General features: G+C 34.7%; 2 protein-coding genes and 1 long non-coding RNA gene across 3 annotated transcripts; 1 reads left to right on the forward strand and 2 right to left on the reverse strand.

Moving 5' to 3' along the window:
• Positions 1–3,121: 3,121 nt before the first annotated feature.
• On the reverse strand, positions 3,122–4,625 carry LOC130724935 (uncharacterized). The gene is made up of 2 exons (XM_057576203.1): positions 3,602–4,625; positions 3,122–3,519 (listed from the first exon to the last, which is right to left on the reverse strand). Exons 1-2 carry the CDS (start codon positions 4,623–4,625, stop codon positions 3,122–3,124), a joined length of 1,422 nt encoding a protein of 473 aa, XP_057432186.1.
• Positions 4,626–8,683: 4,058 nt separating this feature from the next.
• On the forward strand, positions 8,684–12,010 carry LOC130722339 (proline transporter 2-like). The gene is made up of 7 exons (XM_057573034.1): positions 8,684–8,891; positions 9,225–9,449; positions 9,854–9,948; positions 10,137–10,326; positions 10,933–11,057; positions 11,154–11,369; positions 11,513–12,010. Exons 1-7 carry the CDS (start codon positions 8,798–8,800, stop codon positions 11,888–11,890), a joined length of 1,323 nt encoding a protein of 440 aa, XP_057429017.1. The 5' UTR covers positions 8,684–8,797; the 3' UTR covers positions 11,891–12,010.
• A 160-nt stretch (positions 12,011–12,170) lies between these two features.
• Positions 12,171–13,036, reverse strand: LOC130722340 (uncharacterized). Its single transcript, XR_009013898.1, has 3 exons — positions 12,859–13,036; positions 12,606–12,684; positions 12,171–12,424 (listed from the first exon to the last, which is right to left on the reverse strand). It is a non-coding gene; the product is annotated as an uncharacterized LOC130722340 (long non-coding RNA).
• Between the last annotated feature and the right edge of the window lie 11,279 nt (positions 13,037–24,315).

Below are 24,315 nucleotides of genomic sequence, written 5' to 3' on the forward strand. Positions count from 1 at the left end.
CGTTCAGTGACAGTCAAAAACTGTCAGTGATTGTAAAAATGACTACCACCAACCGTAATTTTTTCCTCAAATGGACTAAAATCAAACTCGCTTACAAACTCATGGACTAATTTGATCATTAACAAAAAAAATTATTAAATTTGAGTAATATCATTTATTTACATAAAGAGAACTCTAATACAAGCAATTTAATGTAAAAAAAAACCCTAATACTCTCTATTTAGATGTTTACACACGAAAATTTTTATATTATTTTTATATTGAAAAAATATTTTAATATTTGTTATTTATATAATTACTCTATAGTAACTTTCATATAATATTAAAAAATATTATAAATAAACCCGTGCAACCGTATTTCTCACTTGGTGTGAATGAGAATGAAGTGGATATGAATATTTATTCTTTTTCTAATGATACAGAACCGTAGCCCCAACCATCTTCAGCTTTTCACCTCTTCTCCACCCACTTTTTACTTGTTTGTCATTTGTTCGTCTTCTATTTAGCTGCATACCGAAAACCTTTTTATTAATTGTTTTTCATTTCCTGGTTGAATTGTTTATTCATATTAATGAAATTAAAAATGTTTTATACAACTCTAACGAACACCGGAGACACTAACATTTCACTTAATACAATTCAAGTACCTTGAGTAGAAATAATGTATGATATATATATATATTTTAAGTTGAGTGAATATGTTCATTTGAATACCAATTAACTAATTAATGGGTGAAATTTGACTTAATTTTTTTTAACTTAAAGCCATACTTTTAATAAAGTGCACTTTAGGCTAATAATTTTCCTTTTTCTAACTTTTTAGCAATGATTTTTTTTAAAAGAAGAATATTAGAGCAACCATCTTCTCCATAACCTCAAGTACTTGATAAACCCATTAGGTCCTATCATGAAAATGAGATTTTGTAATTGCTATAATTTTTTAATAGTATTGAGAATGAAAAATTGTTCAGAATTTTCAAATTTTAACATATTTCAAAATTTAAATAATAATATGTTACATCTTTTATGTTATAAGTTTACATCATATGTATATTATTCACAAAACTTAAAATTTATAGATTCATCACTCTGAAGGGTCATTTGCTCTTATAAAATATATATATATATATATCAACAATATGTTATTAAGCTATAATGTTGTGGAAAATAATTGATTCACCTCATTCTTTTTTTTTTGGTCAAGATTCACCTCATTCTAACCAGCCATATTTTAATTAATTTTTTGTTACATGACGGGACAAAGCCCTGAAAGGAAGCAACTAGCTAGGCACCCGACTCAAAAGGTCAAGAGGATAAGTCATCCCCAATATCTAACTTAAGGAGACGGTGGCACCCACCAAACAAAGAGGAAAAATGTGAACCCTAAAAAGTAACATTAAGAGCGCACTCGCAAGCCAATCAACTACTGATTGAAATCTCTAGAGACATGGGTTAATTTTATGTTGGATGGGCTACAATGCCTTGACCAATATGATGAATTACTTCCGCATAAGGATGGTTAGGCTTCCACACTGCATGAGCCAAGTTGAACGCCTCTAAGGAATTCATTTCAATGATCACCTGTTGGAAGTAGTGGTCTAGAACCAACTCCACCGCACCCAATAAAGAGATAGAAATATAGGAGATAGAAGTGGGATATATTATAGATGAAGTGATAGGAAAAAATGAGAAAAAAAATATGGGTCTCATAGATAAAACTTGTAATATTGTATATGTGACCGGAGTTCATATGTTGTACAAAAGTTGATTATATCATTATTATTCAATCCCTAAATCAATTAATTCTTATTAAAAAGTATGCGTTTTTAAGTAGAGAAAAATGATGATGCGTCGACGGTGTAAAGTTTTTTTACACCGTCAACCAATCAGATTTCAATGATGTGCCACGTCAATTAATGAAATTAAATAAAAAAGAGAGATTTTCTCACATTCTTGCATAAAAATTAAACTCATTTAAGTATACATTTTGAGAAGAGAAATATATAGAAATATAAATTGTCCTAATATAAAAAAGAACTAAATCTTAAAAAAAATTAATGATATAAAAATCGCAATTGACTTTTATTAATTATTCTAATGTCTTTAAAAACCATTAAATGTCAAATTAATACCGTAGTTTATCTTCCATTTGTAACAAAAAAAAAATGTAGTTATTTTTGAAAAAGTCACAATTGATTTTGTTCATTATTCTAATATCATTAATGACTATTAAATGAAATATTAATAAATTAATTATTTTTCAAAATATGAAATTATTTAATATTTAAATTACTAAAAAAATAAGAAAATATACATATGATATTATCATCTACCTACTATAATGTATGAGAGAAAAAAATTATGAAGAAAAACATACAATAAGAGGGTGATACCGTCAAAGTTGCGACTTTTTAGTTTCAGAAATAATATATAATATATGATAGGATATGATGTTGTCAAAATGCTATCCAACACTCATCAGTCATTACTTATTGGAGTTCTAAATGATATCGGTCTCTAAAAACATTTTTCATACCTTTAAATCAAATCTTATTACTTTCAAAAAAAAAATCTTATTAGAATCTTTTCAACTTTTTTTATTTGTCATTAAGTGAATAATATGTCATTTTCATATTTAAAGAAACCCCAAACGAAAAAGAGTGCCAGGTCGGAATATCTTTAGTGTGAACTTTGAAATGATTACTCAAAACTTGACCAACAACCAAAAAGTGATTACTCAGAACCAATAGAAACTTGAGAATATATCCGACGATGATAATACTTCTATATAATATCCAACAGAACGAGAGGGAAATTCCAATTCATACCACTAACAAATCACCACCAATCATTTACTCAAAAATTGATAACACTCAAGGACTTGCATACATTGATATTCAATAGCATATATATTTTTTACATTGACAAGATAAATGGTACCTTTCAGAGATTGATTTCTAGATTTCTCACACTCAACTCATATGTCCCATAACTGTTACCATTTAAACTATCATTCGAGGACATAATCAATAGTATATGATTCTTTTTTTTTTTTTTGTTTTTTGAAAATGGATAGTAATATTAAACGAAAGATCAAATAGGCACTGATGCCCTTACATCATCAAGGACAAACGGCATGAAGAAGTGGGGATCTTCGTCGAACCGAATCACCAAAGTCACCAGCATGCTTCGCCAAAAGGTCTACTACCTTATTACCAGTTCTACGAACAAAATAAAAACCAAAAGAGGCAAAACTCGAGGCCAAGTCATTACAATCAGAAATAACAGAAAATAAATAAGAGCAGCCCTTGTCCTTCTTGAACCAAGCATCATGAAGAGCTTTGCAATCCCTCTCCATCATCACCACGCGGAAGCCCAACTCCAACGCTAAACCCATGTTCCACCTGAAAGCTTCCGCTTCCGCCAACAAAGGAGATAAACACGCCATTGCTGGTTTCGTGGCAGCTGCGAGGACCTCTCCATTCTCGTTCCTAGCAATAAACCCGAAGCTTGCAGCTCCTGTACGCACCCAATTCGCATCAAGATTCACCTTAATAATATCTGGACCAGGTCGCTGCCATACCTGTGGGGGGGGGGACACCGCTTGAACTCGGACATGAGAAGCACTTAGAGGTGGGCTGGCAAGCGAGGCAGCTCGCGAAAACAACAACTCCATCATGTACCACACCATCAAAAACCAACCTGTTTCGCGCCTCCCAGAAGATGTAGCAAAGCTCACAAAATCTGGATATGCATCCCTCATCCGCTCTGCTGAAGAATTCCGCCACAAACTCATGAAATTCCATCTCATCATCCAGTCGGAGTCCTAACGAGGAAGCGAACCACCAGCGTTTAACCACTGGGCAAAAAAATATCTCATGGGCTGCTGTTTTAGGCTGCACCGCGCACCAGGGACAGAGATCGTCCACGTCCAAACCCCGTGAGCAAAGGGCACCACGCGTAGGGAGGATTTTCAAGCAACCCCTCCATATAAGTTCTCGGCACCTAGGCAGCGTGTGTGTACTCCATAGCACCTTCCAGACCACCGGGGGGACCTGCAAAGCCAAGGAGGAAGACGACGTGCCATGCAACACTTTATTTCGAGCCACAACATAACCAGATTTTGAGGTATACTCCCCATTGATAGTATGCGGCCACGCCATCACATCATCTCTTGGCACCATAGGTAGAGGAATCTTGAGAATTCCTTCCGCTGTAGGAGGCCAAAAGATATGTCTAATAAGATCAGCATTCCAACACATTCTCCCAGGGAGCATAAGGTTTGAAACATGCACCACCCCAAGTGTGGATGCTTCCTCCTCGCGGTAAACCAACGGGCTACCTTGGGGGAGCCAACGGTTGTCACTAACTCGGATAGTTTTACCATTCCCCACTCGCCACACCGACTCTTCGTCAAAGAGCCACCTCGTCTTCCACAAACTGGACCAAGCATAGTTAGGCCTGCCACCCTTCCTCGCATTCCACAAATCACCCCTAGGAAAATACACAGATTGATAAACACGAGAAAGCAATAAATCCGGATTCCGGTGCATTCGCCACCAATTCTTACCCACAAGAGTCATGTTAAAGGCTTTAAAGTCCCGAAAACCTTGACCACCATCCATCTTGGATCGGCACAGTTTTCCCCAACTCATCCAATGAAGACCCCTTCACGAGGCATCACCACTCCAAAAAATATTGTTAATCATGCTATCAATCTCATGACACAGACCATCCGGAAGGATGAAGCACGACATCACATAGGAAGGAATGGACTGCACCACAGATTTAATGAGAACCTCTCTTCCCGCCCGGGAGAGGGAACGTTCCTTCCATCCCTTGAGCTTCTTCCAAACCCGCTCCTTGACAAATTGAAAAATACAATGCTTGGACTTACCAATAATCGTTGGCAACCCCAAATGCTTATCATAGCTCTCTACAGCCTTTACACCCAACAACAGTTTCAGTTCATCAAATCTAGTTCCAAGTATATGATTCATTTAATATAAAACATTTTAGCAGAAAGAAAGAAAGGAAAGAAAAGGAAAGAAAAGTTAAAAAAGATTGTAATGGTGGTGCTCTTTTGTGTCATCAAAAGCCAAATTGTTGTTCCCCGCAATTCGTTTTGGTAAATCATTTTCCATCGTACGAATTGTTCATATATGCTCCTGCCCAATAACATAACAATAAGCATAATAATTTAGGCCGATATGCTCTCTGAGCTAATTGAAGGCTTACATCCAAAGTAGTACTCAAAAAGGCATTTAGATGGGTTCTATCATATCCGAGTCTTTTTTTGAAAAGTTTGTATTCTTTTGTACATAAAGCATAGCAAAAGAAAAGAAGAGACTAAAGCCTCAACGAGGCAGGCACTCCAATAGAGCCCCTATGAATAATATTCACACCATTTCAAATTGGTTGTTAAAGGTTATGTAAGCACTTTAAGAATTCATTGATATGTAATTTGAAACAAAGTGGAAAATTAAGAGAGGACTTTGTAGACAGCTCCCAACTTAGTAAAAAATTCAAATGCATTATTACCCTCTCTAAAAAATGAGCCAAGGAGTTAATTAAAAGAAAAAGTTAAAATTCAATTTAAAATAAAAGAGTTAATTAAAAGCCAAAGAATTACCCTCTATATTTTTTTTCTTTTTAGTTTACCTTATTTTATTTTGGTTAATTAAAGGCAAAGTGTTAAAATTCAATTTAAAATAACAGAGTTAATTAAAAGCCAAAGAATTACCTTCTATATTTTTTTTTCTTTTTAGTTTACCTTATTTTATTTTGGTTAATTAAAGGCAAAGTGTTAAAATTAAATTTAAGTTAAAATTAAGATTAAAATATTAACAAAGGGGTAAATTGGATATAATATATACATATATATATATATATGTATATATACATATATATATATATATAATATAATCATGATGCATAGAATTTAAGAAAGTGGATTATAGGTAAATTTGGAAAGTTGATAAAATTTTAGAACAACTTCAATGCATTTTGGTTTTTTTAAAAGTGTGAAGTAACTGTTTGGTTTTTATATTAAGGATTGGATGGAGTACACACGAACAAAGACACACACATTACACTAACACATTGGGACTATACACCCGAGACCATATACACGCTAACCTAATTCACTAAATAGAAGGTTGTCCGGCGGACGATTTTGGGCGGTATCGGGTCGTTGATATAGATTTTTTCGGGTGAAAAAACCACACAGTCAGAACCGCCACCGACCGTTCATGTCTTCGATTTGGCCGTATCTTGGATTTTGCGGGTTGCAAGTGCGTCAGGCCGGTTAGACGGTAACCAAGAGTGACATCTTGAGAGCAAAATAATACAGAGAAAGGAGAAGAGAAGGAAGAAAACTAAATTTTTTTAACTAAAATTTCATATTCCATTTCCAATAGAAAAGTTGAACAATAAAATCATAGCATAACAAAATAAAAGAGGAACTGCATGGAGGAACCTAGAGGCTAGAACCATAGGTGAGCCTAGAAATAACCAAATTGCATTCTGAGGTAGACAAAAGCGACCTCCTAGCCAGGACGGTGAAAGAGGGCGAGGTGGTAGATGGGGAGGAAACCTATATCTTGTTCGGTTAGTTTTGATGTTCAGAAACCCCTTTATGTCGTGCCTCTCTTGATCTGGATCTTGATCTGGTAAATGTTGTGCCTTTCTCGATTTGGATCTGGTGATTTGGATCTAATTTGTTTTGTTTGTCCACCAGAGCCTCATCCTCTCTATCTCCCCTTGGGGCACGACTGTCACACCATCACATCATTGCCACGGCCAGCCACCTTCATGTTCTCAGTTTTCTAGGTGTCAAAGAAAGAAGAGGGTGGGTGATTGGGGTTGTGGTGGGAGGGAGGAGAAGGAGGAGGGTGGGTGATTGGGGTGGAGAAAAGAAAGAGGTTTTCGAGTGAGGAGTTAGTAAGAGTTTAAGACTAGTATTTGCATATAAATTAGGCATGGATTGTTTTTTATGAACATAGTTACTTCGTGCAGTTCGTTCAGACCGAAACACATACCGAAACTAACTAGTCAATCTCATATGAACTTTAAAATTGAATCGGTCAAACCCTGATTTTGAATTAAACCAGCCCAAATAGTAAATAACAGCTGGTTTGCTCTGATCCGCTTCGGTCCGAGTGGCTTTGGACAAGCTAAACATAAATACACAAGAGAAGAGAAAAGGGGAAAGAAAACGAGATATACACGCGTAGAGGGAGAGTGAGGGTGTTTTATAGTAGCTGAAGGTTGTGAAGTTGCGTAGGACCTAAGAGCATCTCCAACAAGAGGTTCTTATTTTGAGACTTGACTCACTTTTTGTGGGTATGTACTGCCACATAGGATTTAAGGCGCTCATAAGGTCCCGATGCACATTTCGCTCCAATTGTTTGAAATCTTACTTTACTTTTAGTTGGACTTACAATACTCAATACATTTATATTATTTATTTTGATTCTAGTATTGAATGTGAGAAAAAAAATATTATTTTATTTAAAATTTCACTTTTATTTTGATAATAGTGAGCTAAGCTAAGATCTCATGTCATATGTAGGATACCTCCAATAATAAAATCTAATAAGATTCGAATCTTATTATTTTAAGATCTGATGCTCTGATAACTTTACTTGCTCTGCTTTGCTTTGTGATTTTCATTCCATAATTTCAGCTTCTGTTCTCACTTGTCACTGTCACAGCAAGTGGTCTTTGATTTGTTCTCTATCACATCATCACAACCAAACTTGCCAAGATCTCTTTTTTGGATGGAGAGTCCTTGGTCTCGTCATTTTACAAATAAAAAACATACAACATTAAAAGAAAAATAAATAGTAATTTTTGTTTGTTTTATAATGATGACCCTAAATTTAAGTTACATTCATAACACTATTTTTTTTTAATCTTTTTAGTTTACCTTTTTTATTTTGATTAATTAAAAGCAAAGATCAGTGTATATGCATGTGTGCATTATATTAAATTATTTTAATTATTTAATGTGACCCACATCACTTATAAGATTAATTTTTATAAAAGTATACTTAATTTAATTATCGTTAGAAATTAAAGAGATGAAGCTAGATGGAGGTTGAAATTTCTCTTCACTTTTTACTTTTAGATGGAAGTTTTTTTTTAGTATATCGGAAAATATAAATTGCAACCTCTAGGGGATTGAACCTTGGACTTCTTACAACTTAAGTTATCATTTAATAACAATTTTAAAAGGAAGTGATTATTAAAGATAATAAATCACTAAATAACTGATAGAGAAAAGTGAATAAAATAGATAGAAAAATATCATTATTAATATGTAAAAGAAACTGAAGAAATCACTACTCTTTTAAAAAAAACTACCACTATTCTCTTATTTTCCATGAAAAAAGAAGAATGATGAATTTTTTTTTAGTTTTCTGTATTAAGAAAATCTAAAAATGTGTAAGCCACCTTGAAAAAAGTAATAATAGTAAATTAGTAATAATAATAATAATAATAATAACAAAAATTGAATAAATAAAAGAATGAAAATGGAAAAACCAATGATTGAAGTGAAGATATTTTGATTTGGCATTTACCATGTTTTAATACTAAAAAGGGAGGTGAAATTGGCCGGTTCTCTTTAGTTGTGGCCAAACAGCCAACAAAATTTTGGTTTTATATATAAAAAGGAATGAGGGATTGGAACCTTTGTTCAAGGCACGCTAGCTATCTCTATCTATCTTAGTGTGCAACCCTGCATTGCAATTTGCATGCCCAGCAACAACAACATCATCATCAAACAACAACAATGGGAACAGGAGAAAATGATGATTCAAACAAGGTTTATGCCAAGAACCAGGACCATGTTGAAGTCCCAGATACCGCTCATCAAATCAGCAGCGGTTTGTTTCCAACATTCTCTACACAATTTCATTGTGGATTTTTAACAAACAATTTGCATGCATGACATATGATTATGGAAGAACAAAGAAAACGCTTTTTTAGAATTACCCTCTTGCATTTCTATCTGAATTTTGCCTTTTTGTAACGTTTTTTATTCAATTCATCTTGTTTTATTGTGTTTTCCTTTGACTACAATTGAATTGTGCTTGACGTGAAACTTGTTTCTATTTGAAATTGAGAATCAAACTTGTGTTCATTATCAATGGTTTTCTGCAGGAATTAACATCCTTTGATTTTTGTTGTTATGTTTTTTTTAATGTTTTTGTTTGCAGATTCATGGTTGCAGGTGGCTTTTGTGCTCACCACCGGAGTCAACAGTGCTTATGTGCTTGGATATTCCGGCACCGTCATGGTTCCGCTGGGTTGGACCGGCGGCGTAGTTGGTCTGCTTCTTGCTTGTGGAATATCACTCTATGCAAATGTTCTTGTTGCCAGGCTCCATGAATATGGAGGGAAAAGGCACATTAGATACAGAGATCTTGCTGGTTTCATATATGGTGAGGCCAATTATATAAAGTGGACAAACAGGGTCTGTTTCTAACTACAAATTTCTATCAATGAGGTGGTACATGCTTGATTCGTCTCTTGTTTGAGTCTGTGTATGATAAAAAATTCACTAGGAGAACTACTCTCACCATAATGTTGATGTTGTCGGCTTGAAAGGATAACCTCTGGTGGAGAATACATGTTACACAAATTAAACTACAATTTTCTTGCAACTCCCTTTTCATGCAAGTAATGAGTAAAAAGTTTACAAAAGTTATTAAAAAAATTCAAAAAAACAGTGACTATTTTGTAATTAAAATTGAAAAAGGAAAATAGATCCTAATTTCACTTTTTCACCCTGTCATGTTATTTTGCTGCAGCTGCTGCTGATGTTCATTTCATTTTTTTATTGCAGGTAGGAAAGCATATTCTCTCACTTGGGCTCTGCAGTATATCAATCTTTTCATGATAAATACTGGCTTCATCATTTTGGCTGGTTCAGCCTTGAAAGTAAGAGAAAACTTAGAACCAAGTAAACCTTCAGAGAATTCAATTAAAATTGCATTTTCTCCTTGGTGACTTCTTCCTCATGTAGTCATGTGATGATACTTTTGCAATCATGTATAAATTATTATCTAGTAATTTTGTCTGTTTAAGAATCTTGACTAAACCATTTTCATGTTCACTGGGCTGTGCAGGCTACTTATGTTCTGTTTAGTGATGATGGGAAGATGACGCTTCCATATTGTATCATCGTAGCTGGAGTGGTGTGTGCGATGTTTGCCATTTGTATTCCACATCTTTCAGCTCTTGGAGTTTGGTTGGGAGTTTCAACACTCTTCAGCTTAGCATATATTGTGATAGCATTTGTGCTATCGCTTAATGATGGTAATAGGTCATTGTTATGTCTTTCCATGCACATTGATCATATAATAACTTTTTCAGTAAGTTCCATCAGTTCCTTAAATCAATTGTCCTTATGAATCCACTTCTTTATCTGGAAGAGTAATCAAACATGTCGATTTTTTAGTACATATTAATTTATTTAGATAGAGGAGAATATATTCTTATGTATATATCCATGTAGTAGTTCAAAATTATATTAATTTCTCAATTTAATCCTCATGTCCACCTAATATTTTTAAGTACAATAAAGGCTCCACAGTTGAGCAGTCCAAATGTCAGAGTAAAATATGATATTTTAAACAAAAATTCAACAATTTACTTGTTAATTTATCATCAGAGTTAGGAGTTATGTGATGCAAACATAAGAAATTTTCTCGGAACCAGCAAAAGAATATAAATTTCCCCCACTGCAGCTTATAAGCACTACATAAACATTTGACAACAATATTGAGAATCAGATGTTTCCTGATTTGAGAACAATGATTCATCACTATGCTTACATTGTTACTGTTGAATATTATTTTGTTCAATTTGAGTTTTCTTTACATTTTTAATGTGACCGTGAACTAACCAGCAGAACATGATCAGGACTAAAATCACCACCTAGAGATTACAGCATTTCAGGAGATGGTGCAACTAAAGTGTTCACAACAATTGGAGCATCTGCAAATCTCGTTTTCGCATACAACACTGGCATGCTTCCTGAGATACAGGTTAAATCATAATAGAGTTTTTTACATGGATACAGAATACTCTTCCACATCTCTCTGCTTTAGAAATTGAGTTTTATTTTGTTGTATAACTTACAGGCAACAATCAGGGAGCCAGTTCATAAGAACATGATGAAAGCTCTTTACTTTCAGTTTACTGTTGGGGTTCTACCATTGTACCTGGTTGTCTTCACAGGCTACTGGGCCTTTGGATCTTCTACATCAGCCTATTTGTTGAATAATGTGTCTGGTCCTGTCTGGGTGAAAGCTGTGGCCAATATCACAGCCTTTCTTCAAGCAGTCATTGCATTGCATGTAAGTACTTTTCCACGCGCAGGATTTGAACCTAATGACTTTTCCACGCGCAGGATTTGAACCCTGTCAACTCTTTGCCATTCTTAAATGGTTTAACAAAAATTGTTTCTCTGACCTAATGACCTTTGTTTCGCATCTATTAGATATTTGCAAGTCCAATGTATGAGTACCTGGATACTAAATTTGGGATCAAAGGAAGTGCAATGAAGGTTAAGAACTTGTCATTTCGAATCACGGTGAGAGGTGGCTACCTGGCCTTCAATACATTTGTGTCGGCTCTCCTTCCATTCCTTGGAGACTTCATGAGCCTCACAGGGGCGATCAGCACATTCCCCCTTACATTTATCCTTGCAAACCACATGTATCTAGAGGCAAAGAAGGACAAACTAACAAACTTCCAAAAGCTCTGGCACTGGATCAACATTATTTTCTTTAGCCTCATGTCTGTTGCAGCAACAGTTTCAGCGTTGCGGCTGATTTCTGTAGACTCCAAAACATACCACATTTTTGCTGATTTGTGATTTAATTCTTAACATTCTTTCAGTAATTGTAACGGTTGTTTTGCGTGCTTTCATTAGAGAAGGAATAAAGCTTAGGGTTTTCCCCGCAGAAGTTAGTGTTAATGTATTTTGTTGAAAAGACCTTCCACTCTTGGCCACTATTAGTAATTTGAAACATTGAACATGCAGATTTAGCGCTAATTAAGAAACTTACCATCTAGCTCAAGTGTTAAGAATCTTAACACTCTAGCAGCATCAGTTTGGTGTAGGAAACATGAATCAATTAAAAGCAAAATGAGAATTTACTGTAAGGAAAATGAAAAATCATTATTAATACTCAAAAAAATCAAACACAACAGTGAACTTAGAGTCACAAATCACAATATCTTCCATTTGTGTCTGTATACGCTACTACTGTAAAGAACACTATTTTGCGCTGCGGCAATAAATATCCCATACACTCAAAGAATGGGAAATACTTAAATTGATGGTTCTACCGTAAAATTTGACTACCTCAGAGGGCTTCCTATAATCATCTGACAAAAGTTGCTGAACCTGCAATCATTCAAGAAACAGATATCTGTAACAAAGAAACAAATGAAATGCAAATGACCATGCTATTTGCATTATTCTCTCCTTAAATATGGAAAAACAAATCTATACTCTCTAAACTTGGTAAGAGAAAGCAATAGAAGAGACAAAGATACTAGGGAGATGTATGATTTGGTTTACTTACTCGAGCTTGATTTCACCACAGAACAACATGCTTAGCTTAACATTATCAAAGTTGGCTGATTCAAGTCCTGATACCACCACTACAAAAAAACAACATTCCAAGAGTTATTTCATACTGATATAAAATAATTAAATTGGAGGGTACAACCGTACAAAACAAAACCACACCGATTACTAAAATCATGAACCAAAATCAGTGTCACATTAACTTAATGCAGATGTAAACATAAATAAGAAGTACATACATAGCATACCAAAATAATGTCAGAATCCCTCAAACATTATTCTCGGGAAAACAGAGATTCTATCTTAAAAATCAGCATACAGTTCTATTTTCTAGTATTTTCTTTCACTACTGAAAGTCTGAAACAGAAAAAGCTCAAGGCTCTCCCTTAACTAACAAGGGATGTTCGTTCCATAGTTTTGCGTATTTTCTTTCACTATTCAAACATATGAAAGCCTCTTCCTTAACTAACAATAGACATTTGATCCAATTAATGATCTAATAACAATAATAAAGTATTGGTTTTCCAAAAAAAACAATAATAAAGTAATAAACAACGAGAAAGTAAGCTTAAAAGGAAAATGCAAGAAATTGACATGTCACCTCGTTAGGCATCATCCAGACAGCAACTTCACAAAAATGCAGATGGAATTGAGAATTATGAGAGGAACTCTGAGGTACTGAGTTGCATAAATGAGACCCATAAGTTGGGCTTTTAAAGACTTTGCCTGTCCAGCTGATAAATCAGAGAAGCTCCATCGTCTAGGCGCAAGAAACCGGTCCTCGTTTAAAATTGCTAGAGAATTTGCAAGAAGCAGGAATCCCTCAAATATAGTCCACAAACCCATTTCCCTGTACTACAAAGAAACCCAAACCTTTGACATTACTAACCAAGTAGATAACCCTCATAATAGACATTGGCAAATGCTTCCATTTGAAACTGAAGAGCCTCATTACCAAAAGGTTTGATCAATTTCCCTAAACATAAATTGGTGGAAAGTGGAAACCAAAAATCTTACAAGTTACAAATTAACAACCCGTTTGATCTAGAAGTAAATGCAGCCACCCAGATGCCAAATTCACATATCATAATTTTAATTTATTTTTCTACTTTTGAATTAGATTTCAAAATCCAAAAACCAAATCTCAGTTTAAGAAAGTTTATAACTTTTTATTTCAATTCTTAACTCATTGTTGAAACAGAATCTGCTACAAATAACACATTGTTGAAACAATCAAGCCAAAAATCAGATCAAACAAGTATAAAATCATGTTCAAATTGCAGAAACATAACATTCATTCAATCAATGCTGGAAAAACAATGGTTGAAAATGATGTGTGGAATCATAGATCGCTAGTGCTAACAAAATCAACAAGTGAAAAATGGAAATGGGAACAGAATTATAAAAGAAAAAACCGAATAGGAAAGAAGAATTGAGGTAACCTGAGATTGGAACGGTGGGTAGCTTTGGCTTGAGGTGGAGGATGATGAAACACGATCAGAGAGACATCATGCTCATGCTTCCTTCTTTTTCTTATTTTTTCAGAACATTGTTTTTTATTTCTGTCAAACAGTGTAGTATATTTCTTGTATTGAGATTTGAGGCCCAATCTTGAGTAAACAAAAAATAGAAGCCCAATATGAACTTTGTTTTAAAGAATTCAAATCTTAGAATGATAAAAAAAAAAAAAAAGGAATGATCTCTTTTGGGAATCTTATTACTAGGAAAATCGTTTTTCTATTTTGTTTGTATATATTATTTCTAGGAATTTTTTTTAAATTATCTAATTAAAAAATATAAAAATGAAAAATATATAGCGGAAGGAGGTGTTAGTGAGAAATAACTTCCATCTTTATGGGAATGTAAGATTCTCCCTCTTTAACATGAGAATAAAATGTGTAGAAATCATGTTTAAATGCACTTTTAAAATAGAGACTTAGTTTGAAAAGGAAAAAAAGTATTGCTTCAGTTCACTTTTAAAATGAGAGGATCTAATACTCATTAGTATATCGCTTAAAAATATGGTTATAAAAACCGGACCGGACCGGCCGGTTAGACCAATAGAACCGGGAACCGGACCCCAAGCCGGTCTGAAACAACCAAAAAATCGGTTGGGAAACGAACCGGAGTAGAACCGTGTGAACCGGCATTAAACCGGGAAAACCGGAGAAAACCGGCCGGGTAGCGGTTTCTGGCAGTTTAAGTTTTTTTTTTTTTGTAAAATTGGCTCGACCCATGAAAAAAAAGGGAAAGATTCAACAAAAAAAAACCTGGAAATTGGAAAGTTGAAGAACAGAGACATTCATAATCTAGTAGAAATAGACTATAAGGGAGGAAGATTTAGACTCTTGAGAATTGAGAGGGAGGAGGAGAAGTAGATGTCGATCTAGGAGTGGACTGGAGATGATTGTGCGGCTGCCAGAAATCTAAAAATCTGATTAACGTGAGATAAAGAGAGGAAAAGGAGAGGTGGTTAGTTTTAGGGTTTGGGTAAATCTCTTTTTGGTATCATGGATACTTATTTTATGGGCTGGGCTTGTTTGACAAAAAGAAGAGAAAGTTAAATCTTTCCAAAAGAAAGTCACGTTTTTCTTTTATATCCTTGACCATGTGCTAATTTTTTTTGAATTAAATAACTTTTTTTTTTAAATCACGTAATCAATGTTCTTCTTTATTTTTTGGGTATGAAATTATAAACAATTAAACATTGTCTATTTTACTCAATATATTTTTTTTGGTATACATATTTTACTCAATATTATTACCTTATATGTTATATATTTATTTAAAAAATATTATTTAATTTATAGCGGTAATATCGGTTGGACCACAATTCAATTACGGTTGAACTAATGAACTTTGAACCAGTGCTCTCACCGGTTTGATCACCGGTCCGGTTTTAATAACCTTATTATACTAGATTGCAAATTATAGAAGTTTAGTAATATAACATAACACATTAAGGAAAAAAAGGTATGGAATCCTTTTATTAGATATCAATGAAATTGTTAAAGAAAAAAAATTGAGACACACTCGAATGCATATAATCCGAACATGGAGAATGCTTGCGTGCATACTTCAACTAGTATCGGGTCCTCGAGTAAACACATTGAGTTATTTCAATTAACTTTGGTTAGACTGACGTTTTGGAATTTGAGAGGCGTAACTCTACCCCAAAAGCTTAAGTTGTTGGGTCACATATAAATTATCTTATCGCGCTAAAAATACACACATAAATTGGAGCAAGTAACTCTATCACTGAAGTAATATGGGATTGTGAAGTTCTATTTATTGAACCAAAGGGACCATGAAAACAAACTAAACATAGGGTGATTTCATAGTTCACGCAAACATAAATTTGAAAAGATGGTGGTGTTGTGAACATGCTAGCAAGACAAACAAGATAAAGAGTGATAATAAGAGAACCTCAGGATGGGAATGCAAATGAATCATCTCTCACGATTTCATATATGTTACCCTAAGAATTTATGTGTCAACTATACTTCTCATGTGTTAGCTCCTACACTACTAGCCAAAAGCATACAAGAACTAATTCTAATAACTTCACCAAAAGCGCACCAAAACTAATTCCATATAAAAATCATCTTCAATTTTTCATAAAGGCACTACAACATTTTAGTTGTTCGGCAGCGCCTGGAAAACTGTTGCAAAAAGCAGAAAAATTGTTTCCCTTGGTCTTCCATAATGCTTTCGAATACGTGGTACTCTAAGGCGTTGCTAAAACGTAAGGGAACAACTTTCCTAACATAGTGCAACCGCTAGGAAAAATTGTGTTCCTTTATGTGATAGAGGAATGATTTTCTAAGTTCTCTACAAAAATGGTTTTTTGGATGTTTTCATATATGGCTAGTGAAAATCGTTTTTTTACATGTTATAGGAGACCGTTACGAACCCGTTCTTTTAGATATTACATGTTTAAGAACGGTTTTATCTAACATGTGAGAGCATTATGTTCTTTTCTTTTCATTGTAAAAAGTAGTCTTTTGTGATAGAAGAATTGTTTGCATAATATATTTAATCGAATTTCGTTTTTGAAAATGCCAAAATAATTAAATATTAATAACATAACTATACTTGCTAATTGAATAAAAAGAATGGGTACATTCTTTCAAAAACAAACATAAAGCAAAACTAATGTCCGAACACATATTTCATAAGAGAACCCATACGAGACAAGGTATCTTCCTTTTGCCATGTACTTTATCATTCACTAGTTCCCAACAATGTAACAAGCATCACATTATTAATTAGGGTTAATCGTCTACTTGGTCCCTGTCTTTGTCTTGCCGTCTGAAATTAGTCCCTCCCTGGAAAATTTGTAAATCTGGGTCCTCTCATTTGCAATAAGTCTGGAGTAGGTCCTCGCTGGAGCTCCGGCGAGTGATGAATAGGCATGCTGACTCAATTAAGTGAGCTCACATGGATTTTTAAAAAAATAAAAAAAATTACATGTCAAATAATTTAACCCAATTAACCAAAATAAAACCTTTTAACAAATCTAATCCAAACCTAATTAACAAAACTAATTCCCCATCCCCAAATTAATCCCAATTCCCCCAAATCCTAAATCACCTATTCAGAAACAGACCAATTCCAAACCCTAATTCTTCTGGAACCTTCCTCTTCATCTTTCATGAACAACATCATCACCCACCGCCATGGACGTTTCTTCTTCTTCTTGAACCTTCCTCTTCATCTCTCATGAACCACTTCTTCACCCCACCACAACCGCTTCTTCACCTTTCTTCTCCACCCCACCACCACAATGTTGAAGAGACGGGCAAGGAAGAAGGGCTCACGAATTGGAAAGAAAGGAAGAGGGGCTTGAGGCCACGGACGACGACGGCGTCTTCTGCAACGACGCCGTTTTCCCGCTCTTCAACCGCGACCGCCTGAAGAACAACCGGAGCAGCACACAACCGCGTTGACACTTCGTCGGAGCGAACACGATCCTCTTGTTCTCTCGATCTGCCCTTTGCTCTTGTTTTGCTTCTTCTTCTTCTTTCTGTGTCAATCTCTCTTTGGTGTTGGTGTGGTCGTGGTATGAAAGGGAAGAAAATGGTTGTTGGGTTGTTGAGGTTGCAGGAGGTGGGGGTGTGTTTCAGGGTGGTGGTGGCGACTGGCGAGTCTGGCTGGGTTTGGGTGGTGGTTTCTCGGTGGCTGGGTATGGGTGGGGTTGTGGGTTGTTGAGCTTACTGGAGGTGGGTTTCTGGGTGGTGGTGGCTGGGTTCGTAGGTGAAGATGAAAAGGGACGTGGATTGAAGAAAGAAGGGACCTGGGTCAAGAGTGTTGATGGATGAAAGAGTAGTGATGTGAAGGGAGTGAAGATGGGGTTTAGTGAATTCTTCTTGCCTGCAGTGAAGATGGAAGAACAATATTAGGAATTGTGATTGATTTAGGGTTAGGAATTGGAACTGGAATTGCAGAATATAAAGCCTAATTTGGAGAATTTGAATTAATTCGGGGGAATTGATTTTGTTTAGAATTAATTTGGGGAATTGATTTTGTTAATTAATTTAGGGTTTATTTAGGTAATTAATTTGACATGTAATTTTTTAATTTTTTTTTTCTCTTGCCACGTCAGCCTCATTTATCTAGTCAGTATGTCTATTCATCACTTGCCGGAGCTTCGGGCTCCGGCAAGGACCTGCTCCAGACTTATTGCAAACGAGAGGACTCAGATTTGCAAATTTTCCGGAGAGGGACTAATTTCAGACGGCGAGACAAAGATAGGGACCAAGAAGACGATTAACCCTATTAATTACTCCAACAATGAAAAATCTCAGGTATATCTAAAAACAATAGTACTAAAGTGGTGGCATCATCTGCTTTCACCATCATATCATCATCATTTTGTTAAAAAAAAAATACATACATAACATACACACACACATATATATATATATATATATATACATCCAAAAACAATTAGATACAAAAAATAGAGGACAACTTTACATAAACAAGTAGATGCAGGGAATTTTGAATTCAAGAAAATATTATAGCAATAATTTATTTTGAACATCAAGTTGTTGTTATACAGTGTTGACCTGCACAACATAACATGAATGAGAGGGAGTGAGAGAAGGAAAGTGATATGATGTGAGTTTTAGCTATCAACAACTAAACTATAGCTAACCTCACACACACACAAATAACCAAATAACTTGCTATATGCTTAGAGACATAATCAGAAGGCAAGAATTAACAGAATGGGAAAATGATATAAGTTCACAAATAAAATCAAACTATTAAATGTAATTTTCACCTCCACTTTACATCTAGATTATTTGGAGCATGTACAGATGTAGATGAGCATAGAGGGAGTCATTTTGATTTAGGATGGTCCTTAGAAGGAGTTGAAATTTTCGCTCCATTTCCGTATGCTTTGCCTCCATGTCATGAGTTAAAAGCTAGACTTCCTTAGCATGTTTTTTTTTCTTCTCAATTTCTGCTAATTCGTTATTCCTTTTGAAGAAAGTTGGTGTTATAGTTCTTCCATAGCATCGCATTGTTCCTGACCCTTCATCACCAAACACTTTCTTAAAAGCTTCGGAAGAAGATTGACCACAATTAAGCTTGGTCTAGCAAAATTAAAAGTAACATTAATAAATTCAGACATGAAACACTTATAAAATAGAAAGTAAAGATAACTTCTATTAATTAACTCCTACAAATAAGTTTCAAATTTCTTAGCACCTTCATTGAGGCCTTCACTAACTCCACATTCTCCTTGTGTCACATCCACAAATCTTTTGGGAAATAGTCCGTCAATATCATCAATCACATCCTCGTCATCATCCATATCATCATCAATATCACAAGGGTTTATTAGCCCCTCACCATGACGAACTGAAACATCGTATCCATTTTCAAATCAGTATCTTATGAAATGATCAACTGCTACTTTTCTTATCCTACAGAAAACATTGTGACATTTAGGTAAGGGCACAAAATTTTCACTCCTTGCGGTTTTCCCATAGTGTACGCATAATTGAGGAATAATTCAACAACTTTAATAAACTATGTGTTGTATCTTGCCAAATTCATTCATTCCTTGTCCACCATGTTTACTAAAAATAACATATAAAAGGATAATAAATCTTTACTTCTATCCAAATTCTTAATGAATAAATCTAACATATATTCGAAATGGAAGGTAATATAAGAATTCATAAATATAACCCCAAGAATGAATTAAAACTGGAATTACCATAAGTCAGTAGACATAAGCCAACCTTAAGAAAAAGCTAAAAACAACTAGGCAAATGGCAAAAGTGACACGTTACAATGCCATGGTTTATGGAAGAAGTTTCATGGTCCTAAATGTGTCATTAAGCATCAAGTTGTGAGGTAACCATTCAAATTAGTTAACCAATTCTACTTCCTTACAAAAGAAAAAAAGTGCATGTGAAAGGGAAGAAGTAAACAAGAAAAAAAAACACTGATTAAATAGAGTTCTAGAGTCAACATATACTTAAAATTACTTACATCATGCAACTCTATCTTGGAAGCCGCCAAACCAAATACCAGTGGCAGCAACAAATGCCTTTCCAACTATAAAACTAGAAGAAAAAAATTGTTAGAGAACATGGGTTGCATCACCAAAGCAGTAGCCGGAACCTTTATCCCCCAACATTATTGGAAGGATATGCACAATAAAGTGAGAATAAGTCATAAATCAATCTCTAATGAAAATAACCATCTAAATGAAAGTAAAACTCAAGCATATAGAGAAATTGATTAAGGAGGCATATGCATAGTGATTATATATGCAGACCAGATAAACAATAAATGCACATTCAGAAAGTGGTTGTACTTCATAATTCAGATTGGATTTAAACTAAAATTCTAAACTCTAGAGTTCTAATTTCTCTGTAATCTTTCTCCATGAGTTCATGAAGCCCAAATACTTGTCTCAAGGTGCTGTTTATAAGCTTGAATACATAGTAGAAGAATGAAAGTAAAACCTATATGACTTTTTAGAATGCATACAAAGAATTAAGAGAGGAATAAAAGCATTGATATAAATTTGTACTCATTGCAACAAAGATGAAAGTAATTGAGAGAACTAGGTCATAGAAACAACACATGAAACTTGTATCAATACTAGAATCATGTTTAGTTCTCAAATTTCAAACTTTCAAAATAGGAATCACTATTAGAATCATGTTCAATTATCAACTATCACTACTTGAATCCTACTGGAAACGGAGCATAACTATTGACTTACTTATAAGTCCTTTAGAAAAAACAATGCACTATTTCGATCTGAAATGAATTAGAAACAATAAACAGAAACATGAAACATAACCTAAACATTGAGTCAATACATAAGGGCATGTCATGTTCAGTAACCAAATCAAATCAACTATCCTAAACTAATTGAGCAAAACAAAAAAATCACTGAAAAACTAAAGAAAAGTATACCATCAAAATTGATTCCTCGGATCCTAAAATGACAAAAATAAATTAGTGAAAGAACTAAGAAATCGAAATATGGATTACTAGCAAACTCATATTAGTCGAAGTTGTAATCAACAAAAAATGCTTGTAATTAGATATCCATCATGGAAAGAGTGAAGCATGATTAATAGAACTGAAGCTCAATTGGAAGAACCGGTCTCTTGGTCGATTGAAGCATAAACAGTTCGTGTCCTCGAACTTGTGCGAGATGAAGATCGATGGAGCTTCGCGAGATGCAGATCGATGGATTAAAGCGAGAGATGCAGATTGATGGAGCAAAGCAATTTGTAGATCAATGGAGCTTTTCGAGTTGCAGATCGATGGAGTTAAGCAAGATATGATCAATCGAGAAAAAACTAACATTCTCTATCAATCTAGTAAAAAGGGGATTTTACGAATTTTTTTGGTAAAAAAAGGGTTAAGTTGATTGTGTATTTGGTTATTTGGGAATAAAACATTTTATGTTGAAATTAAAATAATTCTAATGGAGAACGGTTCTGTAATTGTGGCTTAAAATCAGTATAAGAAAACAATTTTAGAAGAAAAATTCCCTCGCTGCCTGAAATTCCCTCGCTGCCTAAAATATTCGGCCCGTGTGAAGATCGATTTGCATGAAACCTTTTGCTAATTTCCATATCTGCTAATTTTGCACACAGTGTCGGGTCCATAATTATTAATATATTTGCAAGCTTCAAATCTCTGTGAAGAACGTTCATATTGTGCAAATGTGACACCCCTTCCACCATATGTCTCATTTGGTTTATTAACAAATGGGTAGGGTATCCATTGCTCATCCGAAGAGCTGGATTTAAATAAGCCATCCTGAAATATATGTATCTTTTCCCTTGCCATACCATAGTGTCCTAGCTGCCCTTTTTTTAGCCTAGCAATACATATAAAGCTTGAAAACCTCAAGTCATTGGGAACAAACCTTCATACATCTACCATGGTAATATACAAAGACTTGTTGATCTCCCACTTTTTGATAAATGAGAGTTGTTGGTATATTTAATTAATAACCTCTAAAAAGGTAAGAAAAAAAAAGCATCGGGAATGCAAGCTAATTGCATTTAATAATTATAAAAGTGACTCTCTATTTATTACCTTATAAATAGGGGACACTAAAACCCTAAGCCTCAAAATAGCCATGTTTCGTCTGAGTAGAATGAGAGGTCTTCGTGGAGCCGCTGCAGTCATGTGTCAGCGTCGGGAACAACGAGAACATCGTAAGGAGTTGTGTCAGCCACCGCTCCCCAATGTGCTCCCTCCTTTTGTCCGCTGGGGGAATGTGCCAGCTTGTCATTGGTTTTCTTCCTCACTTCAAGCTGTTGTGACAGATGATGGGTTTAAAGGAAAAAAGGGCGAAAATGCCACAAATTCTCATGCTGCTGATCCCGATGAAAAGTAAGTCCTTGAACGGTTGAACCCACCCTGCTGATAGATAGTAAGAGTGTGCTTTCGGTTCACAAAACTGAGAAGAGTAAGAACCTTATGGCCGATGCAATGGAAAAACAGGGCTTCCGCAAAATGCGAGTAGAAGATGTCCTCGAAGATTGTCCAAAATAGGGTTAAGTTGACTGTATATTTGGTTATTTGGGAATAAAACATTTTGTGTTGAAATTAAAATAATTCTAATGGAGAACGGTTCCGTAATTGTGACTTAAAATCAGTATAAGAAAACAGTTTCAAATGAAAAATCGACCATCTATGCTAACATTGCTTTGTTCATTGTTATTTCTTTCGTTTTCATCATAGCTACTTCAACATTGCTTTGTTACAAAACAACCAAATTAAAATTGAGTTTTATTCGCTATTTGAACTTGCAAACTTTAGGCTTAAATCAAGGCTTGTCACTCACAATCCCTGTGGATTCGATATTTTAACCATATGAAATCTGTGCACTTGCAGATTGTCCATCAGAAAACGTCAAAAAACCCGTAAAGTTATGATCTTCGCATAAAAGTGAAACTTTATTTCTCCTATGGCTTCCTTAAACTTCATCATGGTGCTTTCTAAATTGAATGATATATGATTTTCTGCCTTTGACATATCATGCTGGGTTTCCTCTACCACCTCTCTTTCGTGGGTTGAATTTCTTCTCCCACTTCTCCTTCGTGTGAACCCTACAGGTTAATAACAAATTAAAATAATTGAACTGCTAAAAAACCAAGAATTTTTATTCAAGTAATAAGAGACACTATCTACTGCTAAGGTATGTTAAATGCTAGTAAGACCTATGGATCTCCCACTTCAAACTAACAAATCCAGAAAAAGTATCTCATGAGAAAAACTTTCATGGTAATATACAAAGACTTGTTAATCTCCCACTTCAAAATAACAAATTCGAGAAGAGAAAAACTTCCATGGACCAAATTGAAAAGTTAATGATGCTATATGAAAATCCTTCCCATTTGAACTTAAGCGAAACTCCAAATAAAAAACCAGTGTTGTACCTTGCCAACAATAACAATAAATTGATGGTCCTTCAAACTACTACAAGGACTAATTTGAGAAGTTCACCATCAGACACTTTACCTTTGTAAAGTTCTTCCAAACAAAACTTCGATGGTGAGCCACATCTCTCCCCGTCTATGCCTATGTCCACTATATCGATGTAGAATTGGACAATGAAACACCAAGCAGAAAACCAAATCCTTTTCAAACCAGGAATGTAGTAAGCAAAGGAATGGGGATTTGAAGTGGTGCTAACTTAAATGACATTAAAGACATACAATTGAAAAGGAATGAGGATTTTCAACTTGAGGGAAGCCAAATGCAAAGAGATGAAGAAGATGCATTTGAATCATTTCCTCCATATAAGCTTTTGCGGAATCCCTTACTTTTTAATTCTTGTCTTGCACAATTTAACATAACCACTATCAAATAAATTCACTGCAACGGATCAGAAATCATCTCATTAAAATCATAAATAAAGAGGAAAAATCTATATTCTCAGAAAATTTAAAAATGCAACATAGTATAGCACGTACTTCACAACTTATAAAGCAAATGATGTGGAATGAATTATGCTAGAATACTCGTCTCTGAAAAGAATGAAATTAAGTTTGCTAGACAACAGCCATGTCCTTGATAATGAAATGATCATCATGGTCAATTTCTTTCTCCCTTGATTTCTTGCATTTAGCATTTTAGCAAGAGAAAGTATATTACAAACAATATCTATATATATTGAATCTAGGTACAACCATGAAGACATT

Source organism: Lotus japonicus, chromosome 6, assembly GCF_012489685.1.
Source record: "Lotus japonicus ecotype B-129 chromosome 6, LjGifu_v1.2".
In the NCBI taxonomy this organism is placed as follows: Eukaryota; Viridiplantae; Streptophyta; class Magnoliopsida; order Fabales; family Fabaceae; genus Lotus; species Lotus japonicus.